This window comes from Theropithecus gelada, chromosome 1 (genome assembly GCF_003255815.1).
Source record: "Theropithecus gelada isolate Dixy chromosome 1, Tgel_1.0, whole genome shotgun sequence".
NCBI classification, from domain to species: Eukaryota; Metazoa; Chordata; class Mammalia; order Primates; family Cercopithecidae; genus Theropithecus; species Theropithecus gelada.
This window is the reverse complement of record NC_037668.1, coordinates 203851963-203871745: the sequence shown is the minus strand read 5'-3', so window position 1 is coordinate 203871745 and position 19783 is coordinate 203851963. Positions and strand designations below refer to the sequence as shown.

At 44.8% G+C, this 19783-nt stretch overlaps 1 protein-coding gene and 1 non-coding gene across 3 annotated transcripts in view; one reads left to right on the top strand and one right to left on the bottom strand.

Annotated features, from left to right (window-relative positions):
• GALNT2 (polypeptide N-acetylgalactosaminyltransferase 2) overlaps positions 1–1080 on the bottom strand; it is a 219018-nt gene extending 217938 nt beyond the window's left edge. The window contains exon 1 of one of the 2 annotated variants that reach the window (XM_025381281.1): positions 873–1080. In XM_025381281.1, coding sequence (XP_025237066.1) covers positions 873–998 — 126 coding nt within the window. In that variant the 5' untranslated portion in view covers positions 999–1080. The remainder of the gene's footprint in view (positions 1–872) is intronic. The other variant, XM_025381282.1, reaches the window with a different exon arrangement.
• Positions 1081–6395: 5315 nt separating this feature from the next.
• Positions 6396–6454, top strand: LOC112615843. Its single transcript, XR_003117483.1, has one exon. It is a non-coding gene; the product is annotated as a U7 small nuclear RNA (small nuclear RNA).
• The last annotated feature ends 13329 nt before the right edge of the window (positions 6455–19783 follow it).

The following is a 19783-nucleotide window of genomic DNA, read 5'->3' as shown; positions in this document are numbered from 1 at the left end:
GGCCAGCCGGAGCGGCGGGACGAGGGCGCGGAACCGCAGAGCGGCTCACACGGTCCCCATAGCCGGATCACTCGGCCCCCGGAGCAGCTTAGAAACACATCCATAGAAGGAGGATTCTCCCTGAAGCGGGGAGTGGGGATGGAAAATGCAAGCGCAGGAGGCCACGTCCGGCTCCTCGCGCGGGAGGGCCGGGGGCCCGGTTGGGCAGAGGGTAACACTGGGACCGCAAGGGGACGGCCGGGACTGGCCTCGCTCGGGGCGCAGGGGCGCACTAGCCCCCGGCTCGCACGGGCCCTGGGGCTTTAGTTGGCACGGGAGTGGCCGCCCCTGCCCCTCAAAAGGTAAAGGGCAAAGAAGGTGGCAGAAACAGGGAACCCACGCCCCGCGGAGTGACAGGGGGAAAGGGACGAGGATTTTCAGCCGCTGGTATCAAAGGGCTGAAAAGAAACTTGGACTCCTCTCTCCCGCTGTACATGACGCGTTGGAAAGGCGGTCGCCTCTCTCTCCTCTCCTCCCCACCCCCTTTGTGTTTCCCAACACCCCCATCCCTAAACTTCCAATGGCAGGGGATGGGGCTCCCGGCAGCCGGACAAGACTCGAATTACGACGAGCAAAGAGAGGGGTGACGTCCACGAGAGGGGGCGGAGGGGTGAGAAAGGCTGCGGGGGCCGCCCTCTCCGAGCCCGGCGTGCGCAGAGGGGCCGGGTGCACCCCTGCCCTGGGCACTTGGCGCGGAGGCCCGAGACGGGGGCGGGCGGCTCCAGCGGAGGTCCGGGCGGAGGAGCGTAGGGGCGGCGCGGAGCGGGCAGGGGACAGGGGCGCAGGGTGGGGGTGGGCGCAGGGGCCCGGCCGCGGCAGGGCGCTCCACTCACCTTCCTACCGGCGCCGCCGCCCGCTCCCCCGGCCAGCGCGGAGCCGCCCCCCGAGTACATGTAGTAGGCGATGCCCAGCACCCACAGGAAGGCGAAGCAGAGCAGCATCCGCGAGCGCCGCCGCATTCTCCTAACTCGGCCGCCGGCGGGCCGCCGCTGCTCGCGAGTGCTGCCTGGGCCGGCCGCGGGCGCGGTGGGGGCCGGGGGAGGAGCGGAGGAAGGGGAAGGGCGCGGCGGCGGCTCCTCCTCCCGCGCGGGGCTACTGCTTGGCGGCGGCGCGCACTCGGCGCCCGAGCTCCGCCCCGGGCCGGCGGCGCCGCGCGGCGCCCGAGCAGGAAGCGGCGGCCTCGGAGGCGGTGAGGGGGTCAGGGAGCAAAGGGCGACCAATCGGCTGCGGCTGCGGGGGCCGGGGCGCGGGGCGCGGGAGGGGACTGCCGCGTCTCCATGGCTGCAGCACGCCGGGCTCAGTCGGGAGGGCCTGGGCGCCGCCCCGCCCCCGGCCGCCCGCCTCCTCAGCGTGCTCCCCCCGCCGGCCGCCCCCTCCCCCGTGAGTGACAGGTGGCTGCCCCGGGACCCGTCTGGAGCGCGCGCACACGTGGGCACAGAGCCTTGCTCACGCACACGGGGCCTCTCGGTTACGGGGGCGGTAGTGGCCCCGGCGCTTCCTCCCCAGACTGTCACCTCTTCAGCCTTGGTCTTTGGGGCCACCTCAGACCCTTAACGGGCTTGCTCTTATTGGTCAACTGACCTGAGTTTTTGGTGCAAACCGCCCGCCTGACCCGACTTTGCTGCTGCTTGCTGCAGTTTTCTCACTAATCTTGCAGCAAAACATTCCTGACCCGCTGGTATCGGTTTTATTTATCTATTTAGGCAGATGTGGAGGTTTTGAGGTAGGAACTGAGAAGGTAATTTTCAAAAGAACATTTTTCTGTGGGTGACAGAGCTATCAATGGTAGAGTTGTTCTTTTCAATAAACGCGAAATGAAGAAGAAAGAAAGCAATAAGATATTGTTTAAAATCTTTTCATTCTTATTCATTGCTTTCTTTAAAAAGCACACCAAGCATCTTTAATGATACAAGAAAACGATCTGTCTTGTAACAGAATCTGTTAACCTTGGTGATGCCCTTGTAACACGCAGTTTCCAGTGTTTCCTAAGGAAGAGAGAAATTTTACTTAGAACTTGATATGTTAAATGTTGCAGGAGCTTCTCAGAGGATAATGGCAGCTGCCTGAATATATCCCTACCCATATCCTCAACGAAACAAAAACAAACAAGCCTTCAGCATTACTTAGAGAGAACACCATGAACTGAACATTAAATTACTTAAGTAGAAGAAAGAGAAGACATCAAATTCCAACTGAGCTCCCTCCACTATTACCAATGACTTAAGTGAAGTACAGGGTTGTCATCTCTTTATAAATAGAAAGTCCAACACCAAGAACTAAAACCTGAACAGAGGTCAGGTGCCTTGTTGATCAAGGGAAGAGATTTGAAAGAAAATGGGACAAGAGGTGGGAGCCTTGAAGGAGCCTTGCTTCTGGGAAAAAGTCAGATAAATACAAAAAAGATAATGTCCTTCAGAGGCCTGGCAATGAAGGGAAAGAAGGAAGTCAGAAGGGAAAATTACAAATCCTGCAGAAATAAAAAAAACCGCCAGTCCCCTCCCCAAACACCAACATTATCTATTAAAAACTGCATTTCAGTACACAGATAAAAGAGAACACTCTTGAACTGGGAACCCTGCCTCAAAATGACTAGTAACAGAAAAACATCAAATCAACTGCATATAAAGATTCTGCAAAAAGAAAACAGAAGAATAATCACATTTCTGATGATAAAAAAATAAATCATAACATTTTCGCTGATGAAAACCCCCACAATAAAAACCATGAAGCATAAGACAATTGTAATACCACATATCGAACTGAACGAAGTGTCATGTATTTGTATACACATACACACACACACACACAGCTAGAATAAGAAATTTCAAAAACTAAAGACATAACTAGACAAAAATTAGGAAGAAATGCAACAAGGGTTGAGCAAATTCAAGAAGGAAATTGAAAATAATGACAAAAACTATCCCAGAAACGAATAATAATTATAAGGTGTCCAAGGGAGAATATATTCAAATGAAAATATGTAAAAGGACACCGAAGAATGGCAAGAAAACAATCAAGAAATTGAAAATAATATAAACATAGAAGTAAAAAGGTTCAGAGAGAAGAGGTTAAAATAAAAGCCAGGAAAGAAAGACCAAAACACACGTAACTGGAGTCCCTAAAGTACAAACATTAAACAATAAAACCTAATTAATATTAAAACTATAACCCCAGAAAATAATCCAGGAATAAGGGAAAATTTAAATGTACATGTCAAAAGTGACTTCCATGTACCTTGGGAAATGATCTGGAATTATCAACTCCAAAATATATTTTAGTAAAATGATTAGATTTTAAAGGCAAAAAAGATCAAATTGCTTATAGAGATAAAAATTTATGCTGGCATCAGACTTCTGAACAGCAACACGGAAAGCCAGGCAACAGTGGCGCAGCATTAACAAGGAACAAAAGTACCAGGCAGGCCAGGCATGGTGGATCACGCCTGTAATCCCATCACTTTGGGAGGTCAAGGTGGGTGGATCACCTGAGGTCAGACCAGCCTGGCCAACATGGTGAAACCCCATCGCTAAAAAAACATGAAAATTAGCCGGGTGTGATGGCAGGTGAGTGTAATCCCAGCTACTTGAGAGGCTGAGGTGGAAGAATCGTTTGAACCCAGGAGGCAGAGGTTGCAGTGAGCTGAGTTCACGCCATTGCACTCCAGCCTGGGTGGCAGAGCAAGACTCCATCACAAAAAAAAAAAAAAAAAAAGTACCAGGCAGTGATTTTTATACCCCAGCTCTCAAGGGTCAAGGTTATAGGCAAAGAGATGTGACCCGAATGCAAAAATTCAGAGAACATCACACACATGGGCCCTTCATGAGTACTCTTAGAGAATGAGCTTCCTCCAACCAAGAGGCAGCTGAGGAAGCCAGCAGAGTGACTAGTGGAGAACATTTTGTATATTCAGTAGGTGAAAGAATAGTGTATACACATTATACTGTCTGATAAACTTAGAACAGGTGCAACTAATGACAACTGGAGGAGAAGGGGAAGAGTGAAGGGAAAATAGAATAATATCATTGTCTGCAATATCAGTAGCAGGTAGGAGTGAAAGGATACCATATAAAACTGACAGACCAGATGTTAAAAGGTTAGAAACAAAAAATAGGAATTAAGGGTAATATATTAAAAATATAAGTAAAAATCACTAAAAATATACATATTCCCAAATATTGGAAACCCTATTCTAAAACCCCAAAAGTTCTAAAAATAGCAAAGAATACATACCAAATAATGAAAGAAACACAGTAAGTGTAGCACAGTGATGCAGTAGTTATAATAGGAAACAATATGATAGAGCTGAGACCAACCCACATCAGTCATACCAATTTACAAGTGGGCTCAGTTCGCCCTTTAAAAGAAAAGATTTTCAAATGTAGGCATAAAGGAAACCCCAACTCTAAAAAAGCAGGTGCTGTAATTCTGATATCCAACAAAGTAGAGTAGGCCAAAAAGCATTACATGAGATGAAGAGGAACAATTTATAGCCCAAAACCTCACTTCCTAAACACTTATCAATTATATATCATTAGGATTTGATCTGCAAAGTAAAATCATTATTAGTTTGATGAAATAAGGGATATATGATAGAGATTGAACTTTAGACAATGTTAGAGGTAGAAGAAAACAGGTTATGGAAGCCTTTCCATTGTACATGGGGCACGTCTGAAGTCGCTGTAGTTTGTAGACCTGGGAATCAGAAGAATAGCTAGATGTGACATGGCGCACTTCAAAGGCAAAGTTGAAACTACAAAGACAAAATGTATCTCATGAGAACAACTAGAATTCATGAGGACAAACTGTAATGTACCTCCAGTGTTGATTATGAAAAAAAAAAATAACAAAAACCGACAGTGAGATACCACTTCATATCCATTAGGATAGCTATTATATAAAACTTTTATTTATTTATTTTTTTTGAAATGGAGTCTTGCTCTATCACCGAGGCTAAAGTGCAGTGACACAATCTCGACTCACTGCAACCTCCACCTCCTGGGGTCAAGCCATTCTCCTGCCTCAGCCTCCTGAGCAGCTGGGCCTACAGGCATATGCCACCATGCCCAGCTAATTTTTGTATTTTTAGTAGAGACAGGGTTTCACCATATTGGCCAGGCTGGGCTTGAACTCCTAACCTCCTGATCCACCTGCCTCAGCCTCCTAAAGTGCTGGGATTACAGGCATGAGCCATTGCGCCCAACCTATAAACCATTTTATAAATAAATAAATAAATAAATAAATAAATAAATAAATAAATAACAAGTGTTGGTGAGGATGTAGAGAAACTGGAACCCTTATGCACTGCTGTCGAAAATGGTGTAGTGCTTCCTCAAAAAATTAAATGTAGAATTACTATGTGATCCAGCAATTCCATTTCTGATTGTATACATAAAGGAATTGAAAGCAGGGATTCAAACAGATGTTTGTACATCCACATTCATAGCAGTGTTATTTACAGTGGCCACAGGGTGGCACAACACATATGTCCAGATAAATGGATAAATGGACAAACTGTGGGATATCCGTACAGTGGAATATTATTCAGTCCTAAAAAAGAAGAAAATTCTAACATATACCAGAACATGGATGAAACTTGAGGAAGATATGCTAGATGAAATAAGTGAGACACAAAAAGACAAATACCAAATGATTTCACTTACATGAGTTTCCTACAGTAACCAAAATTGTAGAGGCAAAAAGTAAAATGGCAGTCACCAGGGGCTTGAGGAAGAGGGGAATGGGGAGTTCTCATTATTGTTTATGAGTTCGGAGTTTCAGTTGGGGATGATAACATTCTGGAGATGGATGGTAAATGTACTTAACGGCACAGAATTATACACTTAAAATGGTTACAATAGTAAATTTTATGTTACATGTATTTTTTCACAATTTGAAAAAACCACAAATGACAAGTTGGGAGAAGTTATTTCCACAACATTATGGATAAAAGGGTAATATCTCTGACATACAAAGTACTTAAACATTAAGGAAAAACCCCAAATCTCCTATAAAAAATGAGGAAAAGCATAAACAGACAATTCATAGTAAAGATCTACAAAGAGTCCATAAACATATGAAAAGACATTAAACTTTTCCCGTAATAGAGTTGTAAATTAAAACTACAAAACATACTATTTATCCTCTCATCAAACAGGTAAAAAAATCAAAAGCTTGACAAAACATTCTGTTGGCAAGACTACAAAAAAATAAAATAAAATAAAATAAGGATGACATCTGTGAACAGATATAGGGTAATATCCAGGATATTTTGTTAAATGAAAAAAGGAAGTTGCAGTAGGGTGTATATCATCTGCTACATTTTCTGTGACAAAGAAGGGACTAGAAAACATACATGTAAGTGTTATAGCTCTTTTAGAACTTGTCTGGGTTTGCTGGTTTTCACTGGAAAACACTCCATGCAGAAAAGAAAAGATACATGTATCTGAGTATTTTGGCAAAACACACATACACACTCACGTACACAATAGTGGTAAACCAGAAAGCAATTGAATTGGTTACCTAGAAGGGGTGGGAGGGAAAAGTAGAAGGGATAGGAGAATTGATGCTTCTTTGAGTATACTGTTTTTCCAGGCTTAAATTTTGGAAACATGATAGTGTTCTCTATATTAAAAAAAAAAACAAAATAAAATCAAGAAAGCTGAGGGGAGAGGAATAAAAACTGAATTCAAACAGAAATATCTGAATCCCATTACATTATAAATGAATAATATAAAGGTTAAAAAAATCAATATTCATAACTTTAAACAAAGTATGCCAGCTATGTGCTCAGACTAGAACTGGAATTTTAAAACCCTTTATTTTTTTAATAGTGTTATGGGTATAGCAATTAAATTATTTTATGCATAGCATGCAATTGAGAAAATCAGAAAATACATTGTTTTGGGGAGCTAGGATTTTCACTATGGAAGAAGGGAGATATAGTATGGGATGGAAGCAGGCAAGAAAGATTCCTGTGGAGTAGATTTGGAATTAGAGATAGCAGTATGAACTCATTATTTCATATACACACACATATCTATGCTCATATGTATGCATATTTAAATAAATATGCATATATATTTCCTAGATCTGTCCACTTAAAGGGCACCGATTAATAATATCCCAGTAGCAATGAGCACCCCTTGCACCCAGATCTTGGTTTCTAAATACCATTCTCCACTGTAAGATTTCACTGGAGAAATTATTGATTCCAGGACTGGAGTCTAGAGGGTATTAAATGAGCCTGGAACATCTTGTTGTACTAGAAAGTAAGGAAGGGCAGAAAGAGTGAGAGAGAGAGAAAGAGAGAAGCAGAGAGAGAGAGAGCACAATGTTAAAAGGATGTAGGAGCCAGCTTGAAGGGGCCCCACTGGCTAAATGTAAGACAATATATGCATCAAAATAAACACTGAATAAAGTAGAAATCTAGGTATACACAGTGATAATAAATAAATGGAAAAACGGGAGAACTCTTTGAGTAGAATGCCAACTGATAGACATTCACAGAAGGGTGGATCGCCATCTCACAACCATCACAGTAAAGGTTTGTTTGGAGAAGACACTTCAATGGATGCTCAAGTGGTTAGGTGAGGAGTGTAATGAAAAGGAGGAGATTTATAAGGTCTTCAAATGTCTTTCAACAGACATTTGTTAGTTGCATAATAGACATATTATTCATTGCTGGGTGTGGGTGGTGGTGGTGAGGGGGATGGGGGAATTAGTAGCTGGTGGAGAAACAGGCAGCACCTTGGCCAGTTGACCAAAACTAGCATCACTCGTGAGGGTCAGATGGATATCCTGAGTCTGCAGAGAGACTCTGAGAAGGTGACAGCATCATGGTTTTTGTGTTCTGGACAAGGATGTATAACCTGATTTGTGAATAAATATCAAGAAAAACAATTGGGGAATATTCTGTAAAATAAGTGGTTTGTATTTTTCAGAAATGTCATTTTGTCTATTGTGAAAGACAAAGAAAGAGTAAGGAAATGTCCCAGATTAATGAATCCAAAGAGACGTGATAACTAAATGCAATAAAGCCCCTGGAGTGGAGAGTAAAAATACTGTGGAGAACATGAGTAGGACAATGAACAAAACAGGACTATGGACTATAGAGTGGGTAATATCTTAGTCTGATATACCATGGTACAGTATGGTAAATAGCATAATGTTAAATTTTCTGATTTTGCTAACTGTGCTATAGTTGCATAGAAGAATGTTAGGAAAGATGATATTTATTAGGAAATATAAACTAAAGTGTCAAAGGTTAAGGGGCATGACACACACAAGCTGCTTTCAAAAGATTCAAGAAAAATATAGACAGAGGATGATTAAAAAAAAAGTGGCAAAATAGTCTGGATAAAGGACATAGGTGAATTCTCTGCACTATTTTTGCAACTTTTTTTGTACGTTCGAAATCGTTTTCTTTAAAAGTGGTTTTACTTGCAATGTGGTGACCCTGAAGTTTCATTCTGCTGATTAGGAAAAAGGCAGAAACCTGAAAACATTCCACTGCAACAACCACACAGCCCAAGCCTCCAAATGATACTACAACTTGCTTCCCTAGGCAGCTGGCATATATACATCCCCTCCTTGTCTTTCTTCTACCTTCGTTTACTTTCCTAACACACCTCCACAGACACTTTCAACCACTTCTGCATGATTTCTAGTGTTTACAGGTAAGTAGGAAACTCTGTACACATTGACTTGCCCTTTTGTCAGACCCTAGTACTGTTCAGCACCATGGCTGTCATTTATCAACGTAATATTTTCATGCCAGAAGCCATTAGGGCTTTTTCCTGACTGTATAGTACAGTAAGAACACTACATATTTGTAGCAGCACATAAATATAGCTTCAACATTTCTGCTGCCAATTCGCTGTACCAGTTACTATTATCAGAGATGTCGGGAGCCCTGTACAATTTAATGATACATTGTGATTTTGCACAATAGAACCTTTCTTATAATCTGATTGTCCAATTTCCCTTTTTCTAAAATACTTTAAAGGAGGACAATACCCAATCAGGAGAAAAGGAGAAACAAAATTATGACTGCTTAAAAGGAACAAAATATAAACACTGAAATTGGATAATTGGAAATCATTTGCACACCCCTCCTACCAAACTGAAAGCACTTTTCTATGGAGGTTATTATAAAAAGAAGATGTTAAAGAGCTTGCTCAGGCCCTATCATACTCCCAGGACCCACAATGGGCTGTCTTTAATGAGAGGGAACACTTCGAAGTACTACAGTTCTATTCTCAGTGAGCAGCTCTTAGTGACACTAAGCTCGAAATCCCCGCACCCAGCGGACAGTGTTAACCACCTGCTGCTGTCTTCCCAGAAATTGCTTGACTTGAATTGTGGCTGAGAAATAGTTTATCAATGTGATTTAGGTGAAAGGAATCGATTGCCCTGAACATATAAACATTAATGGTGTGCTTACCATATGCCAGGCACTGTTTGTGTATTATTTTATTAAATCTTCACAACAGTCCTATCAAGTAACTGCTCTCACTATTTCAGTTTTATAGCAGGGTGCTGTTAAGTGCCTTGCCCAAGGCAGCTCAGCGAGTAGCAGAGTCAGGGAGAGTGAGTCACTAGGAGGCACTTGGCCACATGCCGGGTGGCGGGGCGGGGGAGGGGTGGTGCGCGGGGGGAAAGAATCTTCCCCATTAGGCAAGACAGCAGTTACCTGGATGGGGTGGGGCAGGAACGCAACCAAACACAGCATCATGGGGGCTTAGGGGATCCTGGGGACATTCTGCTGAGAGGCAGTCTTCTTGTCCCCATCTTCCCCACTGTGTATCCTCTCATCTCAGGCTCCCAGGGAATATGTCACAGTGCCGCCAGCCAGCACTCATAGCACTGTGGCCTCTGCTGATGCCCCACCAGCCCAGGCTGCCCCTGAGTGAGCCTGAGAGTTGGGCCTAGGAAGGAGGAGGCCAGTGTCAGGAGTGCTAGGAAAGGAGACTCGTGGTTAAAGATGTCCCCATAGCCCCAGACTTAAGGGCATGGGTGGACTTTAGTGAGTTCTATTTATTCCTTCAGCCATAGGGGCTATGAGCACCTTGCCCTGTCCACATTCCACATAGATGATCTCCAGTCAGTGCTTTTCGTTCGTGTACACTCTTGTATCAGAGCCCTTTCCTCCCTATGTCCTGGGGAAAGGAGCCAGCGGAACCCTCTTGGCCCCAGATGATACTTCCCTAACCCCAGCAATGCCCCTTCCCGTTTCCTACCCGTCCTGCCTGTGGTTGCTACCTTTAGGGTAAGCTTCTTCCCAAGAGGCCCCACAGCTCCTCCAATAGCCGGTTCCTGGTGTGCCTGCCCCTGCCCCCAGGTAGATACGACTCTTGGGTGAACTTATCTCTGGCTCAGCTTAGACCCCTGCAGGTAGTTTACAAAGCACTTTCACATGCATGACCTCAAGGTCTCATAAGGTGTATATTACTCTGCTCATCTTAGAGGATGACAAACTGAGACTCAGAAAACTCAGGCAACTTGTCCAAAACCATCCATGTAATTAGCCAATGGCAGCACCAAACACAGACCCAGTCGGTCATCTCCCTCAAAGTTCACAGCCTCTCTCCACCGTCCCCCACCTTCAGCTGCAGAGTTCCCAAGACTGGTGCCACTGCACATAGATGTTCTGAGAAAGTCTCTCGTTTATTTATAGTTTATACTCCACTCACTTCCAAAGATAATTGGAGACATTTTACAGAAACCCACAAACACATATACATAAGATGTGCAGAGCTGTGTAGGCAGACCACGTAACTCATGAGGGATTTTCCATTTCCCCCTCCCCCTGCCAGATTGCAGATCTTGGAGAGCTTTTTAAAAATAAAATTTCTCGAGATTCCCATCCCAGACCTACTGAATCAGAATTGCCAAGAGTGGAACTGACTAGTGTATAGTGTTTCCATTTGCCAATGCAAGTAGACAAAGGAGAGTAGAAACAGGGATTTTAGAAAGAAACAGAGCAAGCATACACTGTGGAGCTGTGGGGTTAGAAACTCTAACAGCTATGTGGGGGCTCATGGCAACCCTCAGAGTCCCAAAGCAACATCTCCCTGGTCCTGCTTGGTGATGGACCTGGTCTACCCTAGAAACAGCCCATTCTGGGGGCCTGAACATCCCTTTGTCATCCCAGAACCAGAGAATGCAACTCTTATGTGAACTGTACATCCTGACTATACCTATAAATCCTAATGGATCGGTGGGGAACTAGGACTAGAATTCCACTTTGGAAAGCAAAGTCATTGTCTGATCAAAAGGCAAGCTTTTCCAATTTGAGAATAAATGAAGGGATATTAGATTATATTTTGGAGTTATTATTAATTTTTTTAGCTATGATATTGCTATTGTGGTTACTTAGAAAAATGTCCTCATTCTTAGGAGCTGTGTGCTGGAGTATTTATGGGTAAAGTTCTTGATGTCTGCAACTTACTTTCAAATGACCCAGCAACGAAAGTATTTATATTGTAGAGAGTTATAAAAATATAGGCATAGGGTGGGCGCGGTGGCTCAAGCGTGTAATCCCAGCACTTTGGGAGGCCGAGACGGGCAGATCACGAGGTCAGGAGATTGAGACCATCCTGGCTAACACGGTGAAACACCGTCTCTACTAAAACATACAAAAAACTAGCCGGGCGCGGTGGTGGCGCCTGTAGTCCCAGCTACGTAGGAGGCTGAGGCAGGAGAATGGCGTGAACCTGGGAGGCGGAGCTTGCAGTGAGCTGAGATCCGGCCACTGCACTCTAGCCTGGGTGACAAAGCGAGATTCCGTCTCAAAAAAAAAAAAAAAATATATATATATATATAGGCATAGATATAGCAAGAGATAAAAACAAATGTGGGGAAGCACTCATTGTTGGATCCAGGTAGAGAGCATAATGGGGTTATTATTCTGTTTTTTTCAACTTTTATCTATCACTTCAACTTTTCAAAATGAAAAGCTGGGAGAAAAAGAAAAAGAAAGAGCACATGAGGAAAATCTGGTGAATAATTGCAGTGCAAATCATAACAACTTTTATTGAAGAAAAAAAAACCCAGACATTGTAGCCAGACAGAAACATCCGGCATGCTCAGCAGGCTGTCAATCAATCAGTTATTCAACAGGTGTTTATTACAGGTCTGTGCTGGGCCGAGGACTTCTACAAACAGTGAGGAAAAAAATAAAACCAAAAATGTACCCTATGGGTTCCTGTCCTTGAGCTGCTAATGATTAAATTCAGCTCCATGAAGGTTTTTTGTCCTGGATAGAATTCCTTGGGAGGTTTTTTAAAAGCACCCAAATTATAGCTCTGTTAGCAAGCAGGTTTCTTCACCAGGCAGATTATCTTTGTTAGAAACTTCTGAACCAGGAAGATAAATGATATAGGATTCTCCAGGATGTCAGAAAAGAGAGATTTTACTAAGAAAAGTCCTTAAATCAGATCCCAAATAGAGGCAACATAAAATGGTGCATTTGGAAGTCCTAGCGAGGGGAAGGGAGGGCAGAATTAGGTCATTGTTAAGGGTGAGTGCTTGACCTTTGCAGAGGTAAGTGATAGAGGAGAGCCCTGGAGAGAAGGGGGCTCAAAAGAGGGGCTGGATGAGTCTGTAGACATGATGAGGATGGGCCATGAGAAAGGGATCCCATCACAGCTTGTCCTCTTCAAGAACCAGGCAGTGAGCTGGAAAGACAATGGGAAAGTCTCCATGAATCACCTCCTCCAGAAGGAGGCCAGGCAGCTACCGGTCAGATTGACCAGCCTAATTATAACCTCAGGGGCATTTTTGCTTAAGAAGGTATGGGGAGGGAGAACATATCTGCCATGTAGGAGATTGACAAGTCTTCAACCATTTATGAAACAACTGGAGATAAAAGGTTGAAAGTATAAACACCCATTGAGATAACAATCACCGATTCCACAAATATTTATTGAGTATTTACCTTGTGCCAAGCTCTATTCTAGATTACTGGAGTGCACGGATGAAGAAGGCGAAGAACATCTCTGCCTTCAGAAAAATCTCATACCTTCTACGAGTGAGTGTAGTGCACACAGTGCGGAGGGAGTCAGTTTCAATGCATCCATGATGAAAAAGAGCAGTCTCTCAGGTCCAGCCACTCTGCAGAAGGTTGGGGAAGTGCGGAGGTGGAGATGTGCGCCTTTCAGGGGCCTGACAATGGTGCTGCTGAAGCTTAAGTTGGAAATGAGGAGGCTCTTCATGCCAAGAGCAAACTTCCCAGACTGCAGATTCTCCCCAAGATGGGTCTTGTTGACTTCAGAATCGGTAGAGACAAACAGAAACTGTGCATTGAAATATTTCTGACATGCAGCTGCAAGCTGGCAGCTCTGCTTAGAATGATTTATGAAGACGTTTTGTTTTTATTTTTGAGCATAGTCGATTTTGAATAAATGAGCCTTGTTCCTGAGGAATTTCTAATCAGCGTATCACTGTATAAACCAGCTTTTACCCTCAAGGAACTTATTTCCTTGTTTGACAAACAGAGCATGCATATGTAAAGTAGATAGTAAGGCAATAAATAAAGTGGCAAATGCTGGATATGGACACTTAAGAGGTTAACAGAAAATTTAAAATGTAATATATATGACGGACAGCAAGCCAGGTTGCTATCAAAATCTCTTGGGGATTCCCAAATGATGAAAGGTTTATTGTCCTTAATCTCCTGCTGCATTGATCCCACTTTTAAATCAGGAGCTGCCCTCAATTGTTGTTGGGAGAAGTCAGAGAACGGACCCATCGGTGTGGGCTGGAGTTCCAAGGAAGGGTCGAGGGGAGGGTTTGAGTTGGGCTTTGGAGGATGGGTACGGTTCAGACATGAGGGTGAGCGTTCTGGGAGGTATTCTCAACCACAGACAGCTGTGGTGGAGGAGGACAGGCCCTGGATCCCGGGCCGATGCAAATGGAGCTTGGCTCTCAGGCTGCTATACCTGAACTTGATCCAACAGCTAAGAGAGGGGTGGTGGGTTTTTTTAGAGCAATGGAATGGTAGGATAAAAGCAACATTTTACAAGATTAATAGGTGATTTCAGGACCTGTTGGGGTAAGGGGATGAGTCGGTGCTCTGCAGCTGGATGGGGGTGGGGCGGATTTGAGCTCCAGTCAGGTCTCCGAGGGAGCAGGGAGGAGTCAAACAAGAGCTGGCTGGGAAGCAGCAGCAGCTGGACTTGAGTGGGAAGGTTTAGGCAGGAAAGGAGACTCGTGGTTAAAGACGCCCCCATAGCCCCAGACTTAAGGAAATGGGTGGACTTTAGTGAGAAGTTCTATTTATTCCATCAGCCATTCTCTATTAGGCACTTGCTTTGTGCCAGGCACTGTTCTGGAAACTTGGGTTACATCAGGGAACAGAACAGACTTAAAGCTGGGCGTGGTGGCTCGCCTGTAATCCCAACACTTTGGGAGGCCAAGGTGGGTGGATCACCTGAGGTCAGGAGTTCAAGACCAGCCTGGCCAACATAGTGAAACCCCATCTCTACTAAATTAGCCGGGTATGGTGGTGCACCCCTGTAATCCCAGCTACTCGGTAGGCTGAGGCATAAGAATCACTTGAACCTGGGAGGCGGAGGTTGCAGTGAGCTCAGATCATGCCACTGCACTCCATCCTGGGTGAGAGGGTGGACTCTGTCTCAAAAAAAAAAACAACCAAGCTAGGCACAGTGGCTCATGCCTGTAATCCCAGCACTTTGGGAGGCTGCGGTGGGTGGATCACCTGAGGTTGAGAGTTCGAGACCAGCCCGACCAACATGGAGAAACCCCATCTCTACTAAAAATACAAAATTAGCCAGGCATGGTGGCGCATGCCTGTAATCCCAGCTACTCAGGAGGCTGAGGCAGGAGAATCGCTTGAACCCAGGAGGTGGAGGTTGCAGTGAGCCGACATCATGCCATTGCACTCTAGCCTGGGCAACAAGAGCAAAACTCTATCTCCAAAAACAAAACAAAATGAAGCAAACAAACAAACAAAAACAGACTTAGGTCCCTGCCCTCCTGGGGTTCCTATTGTAGCACAGTGGTGGATGGGGAAGGGAGGGACTGGCAGTAAGCATTCAACACAATGAGTAGGTAGAGTAAATACAAATCAGCCCTTGAACCACTTGAAGTCTACTCATATGTGGATCTTCTGCCACCTCTGCCACCATTGAGACAGCAAGAAGAACTTCTCTTTTCCTCCTTTACTTCAGCCTACTTAACATGAAGACCATAAGGATGAAGAGCTTTATGACAATCCATTTCCAATTAATGAATAGGAAATGTATTTTCTCTTCCTTATGATTTTCTTAATATTTTCTTTTCTCTGGCTTACTTTATTGTATGGACACAGTATATAAGACATATACACAATGCGTGGTCATTGGTTGCATATGTTATCAGTAAATCTTCTGGTCAACAGTAGGCTATTAGTAGGTAAGTCTTGGGGGAGGCAAAGGTTATATGTGGATTTTTGACTGCGAAGGGGGTCAGTGCCCTAGCCCCCATGTTGTTCAAGGGTCCCCTGTCGTGTGTTAGAAGGTCACATGTACACTGCACACAAGGACAGGTGGAGCAGAGAAGGGGAGAGTGACAGTGAGTGTGGACTCAGTGGCCACCCCGGATATGGTGAGGAGGGAATATCTGAGCCCAAACTAGAGGGAGGTGAGAGAATTAGCCAAGCAGGCACCTGGGAGAAGGGTCTTCCATGCAGAAGCTAGAGCAGCCAGGTGAAGTCTCCTAGGCAGAGCTTGTCCAGCCTGCATGGTGAATTGAGAATAAGAAGGAAGTGGTCAGAGCTCAGTCAGAAGGTCACAGCAAGTTGGAGAATGTAGGATCCTGCAGGCTGTTCTCAGGATTGGCTTCTACTCTGAGTGGAGGCTTTTGGGCAGAAGAGCAAACATATCTGATGCTGGCTGCTATGTTGAGTTTGATTATAGAAGGCAGTGGCGGAAGCAGTCTTTCGGACCTTTCGGGAAACTCTCCAGCCGGCTGGTACTGAGATCAGTGTGGGAGCAAGCAGAAGAGAAGAGCCAGCAGTGAGAGTGGAACCAGCAGGGTTTCCTGATGGGTGGGAGGCAGGGTTTGGGAGAAAGAAGGAGGTAAGGTTGGTTCCAAGATTTTTCCCCTGAGCAATGAAAATTGGTGGCTGGCTGCCCTCAGCTCTATTACTTGTTCACAATTCTGGAGACTGGAAGTTCAAGATTGAGGTGTCAGCAGGGTTGGTTTCTCCTGAGGTCTCTCTCCTTGGCTTGCAGATGGCCCCCTGCATCCACACATGATCCTCCCTTGGACATCTTGGTCCTCCCTTGGAGTGCATCTCTGTCTTAGGCTTCTCTTCTTGTAAGGACAGCATTCATATGGCAGTAGGGTCTGCCCTAATGACCTCTTGTTTATCTCTTTAAAGGGCACGTCTTCAAATACAGTTGTATTCTGAGGTCCTGGAGGTTAGGACTTCAACATGTGAACTTTTGGGGGGAAACAGTTTAGCCCATAATATAGAGAGATGAGATTATATCAGATTTCCTCCTGACATGGTAAAGCTAGAGGCAGAATAAAGCTGCAGTGAATGTGGGGCGGGTGCTGTTAGCTAGAACTTCCCAGCAAATTACAGGTGAGGTCAGAAGCAGCCATGGTTAGGAGTACAATAAACAGAATCCCCCTCCCCGCCACTTAAGCAAAACAGGGCAAGGACAGGAAAAGTGGTCAAGTTCCAAAGGGCTGGTTCCCAGAACTGGGATCTCCACAAGAACCAAGTTCCCATGTGGCCTCTCAGAGCCTCCCGATCTCTTTTGCTTGGCTTCATGACCATCTAAAACATCTGGTTTTCTCCACTACAGCTTTTGACCTTGCACTGACAAGGTCAACCTTGGCCCTCCCAGGCCTGGTCTCAGGTGGCTTCTCACTCTCACCACCTAAAAGATTTTACGGACGATCCCTGAGGCTCAACTCCAGAATCCTAGGAATTGAAAATCTGCTTGGTGGAATCAAGGAAAATGCCTACCTCCGCTTCAAACAGTGAAGGCTTGGGGAGGTCAGTGGGGGACTGGATGGGAGAGCCGTGGAATGCAAATAGGGCAGAAGGGCCCATTTTAGATGCACTGCTGGAAGGTGAGGGCTGGGGCGAGGAGAAGAGAGCAGAGCTGGGACCTTGAAGAGAGAGCCAGAAATCTCCTGGCACACACAGAGAGCCAGTCCTCTCTCCTCCACAGAGAGTCAGTCCCTGTGGATATAAGCCGAGGGCTCAGGAGAGATGAAAGGAAGCAAAGCCGGGGTCTGAATGGCTATAGGAGTGAGAAGCAGAGGCACACAAAAGAGAAAGTGAAAGTTCTATTGACAAGACAATTTAGACCAGGTAATGTTTTATCCACTGCAATTACACAGAATGAGGCAGAACAATAGAGAAATAAGTGAGGTCTCAGACACTTTCAAGTGGCTGATGGAAATCATTTATTCTGGAATCATTTCTTTCATGTTCTTAGAATATATTGGGCACTTCAGGCAACTTACTATAGAGTATAAAATATATTATATATATATAACAGCAGAGTATGTGTCTATCAAGTGGTTCAGCCCAAATGCAGAAACCAATTTGCTATAGAATGAAATGGATCTGCCCAAAATTGGGGAACATTTAGAAATATTTTTAAAATATATAAAAGTCGATATTTTAAAAATATTTAAAATATTTAAAAGTTGATATCAAAGTTGATGTTTTAAAAGTATCAACTTTGGTTTGCTGTTGTTGTTGTAATTTTTTTTTTTTTTTTTTGAGACAGAGTCTGGCTCTATTACCCAGGTTGGAGTACAGTAGCATAATCAGGGCTCACTGCAGCTTCAACCTCCCAGGCTCAAGCCATCCTCTCATGTCAGCCTCCTAAGTAACTGGGACCACAGACACACACCACTACACCTGGCTAATTTTTTTTTTTTTTTTTTTTTTTGTAGAGATGAGGGTCTCACCATGTTGTCCAGTCTGGTCTGGAACTCCTGGGCTCAAGCAATCCTCCCACCTTGGCTTCCCAAAATGCTGGGATTATGGGTGTGAGTAACAGTGCCTGACCTCAACTTTGGTTTTGATGAATGACATTTAACAGATGAGACTAGTCTTGCCACCTTCTTTGCCTCTCTCACCCATCAAAGGCAAAGAGCTACCTGTGACAAACGGTATCACAGCAGGCGTGTTGTACTCTCTTGGGATCTGAGCTTACTTTACTCTAACATGGACATCACAACACCTATCCTGCCTGTCTTTCCAGGCAACATAGGAGGGGCTCACCTGAGACACAGTTTATGCAAGGACTTTTCAAAGAGCAGAGTGGATGTGTCCCCTAGGGTATGTGTGACATTCTCCTGTAGTTTGTTCTACAACCATGGCAGGCAACCGTGGTGGTGGTGGACAGGGGTGGGTGGTCCTCTTTTATAGGCTAAGCCGCAAATACAGGTTTTGCACTAGGTGTCACTGCAGTGGAGGCAGGCTGGCTGCCAGCCCAGACCTGTTGGGGACGTGTCATGTCACATGTGATTCAACAGCAACTGCAAGTGAGGTTGACAGAGCTGTTCCAGACGCTGAATGCTGTAGGGCAGACAGTTTGATAAACGACTCGTGAAACATCATCTTCTATGCCTCTCACTCATTACTTCATTCAGATATGTATTCAGGGACTTCTAGGCTTATTACTTTGTCGTTTGGACTTTGGTGCCACAGTTGCAAGAAGTTCATCAAGGGTTAAAAAATTAAATTCATTCTTTAATTTAACAAATAGTGGATTTTATTGCCCCCCTTTCTATTTGCTTATTTTTCACATCTTTGTCCCTGGCACCACAAGGTGAAATATGGTAAATCTGCAATCCTATGAGAAAAGCCCTAGACATCAGACCTCATCCTCTTGTGAATAACCCCAGGGTACTCGCTCTCAGTTTAGCACAGTGGCTCTCAAATAGAAGCTGCTGAAAGCCTCTGTATCAAGGAGGGAGCTCTGGTTGCAAGTCCAATTACAAGTGCCTTATCTTGCTTATGGACCTGGAAAGTCTGGGTATGATGCTTTATTGTATTAAATACATTTGTCATTCTTGACTGCTCAAAATTGCTTAAACATCCTCTCCACATTTCTGGTCATTCCCCACATTGTAAATCCCACCTTTCCAATGAAGAGACCCATTCCCTCTTGCTGCCAGGGAAACAGATTCTATCACTCAGTTGCAATCTCCTGTAACTTCTATTGGGAAGTAGGGTGACCAACCATTCTGGTTTGCCTGGCACTGAGGGAGCCTTGAATGTGAGACTTTCTGTGCAAAAATTGGCAAAGTCCTGGGTAACCTGAGCTGAGCTGGTCATTCTATTTGAAGCCAGCTATAGAAGACAAGGGCCGAGGGCATCCATTGTGCTGGCCCAAGCAGAGGCAGCTCAGGTCAATGGCAGTAACAGTTTCCATTTCACATCAGTTCTGCAAAGGAGAGCTGGAAGCTGTCCCTGTAAATGCAACCCCGAGACTACTTCCCACCATTCTCTGAGCCTCTGAATAGTCTTTATTATATTACTGCCTTTAAACCATCTGAAGGGAGCTCTGTTGACTGACAAGACAGGCAGACTTCGGGTGTAGTTAGTCAGTGGCTTGGAGGTTCAGTGATGTCCTCGAAGACTGTGTCCACCTCTCCAATCTTCTGTCCAGCTCAGGTGGCTCCTCTTGTGATTTCTGGATGGCTGCCACATGCAACAAGGGCCATAATCTTTCCTCACTGATATCCATTGGAAAAGAGAGAGTGC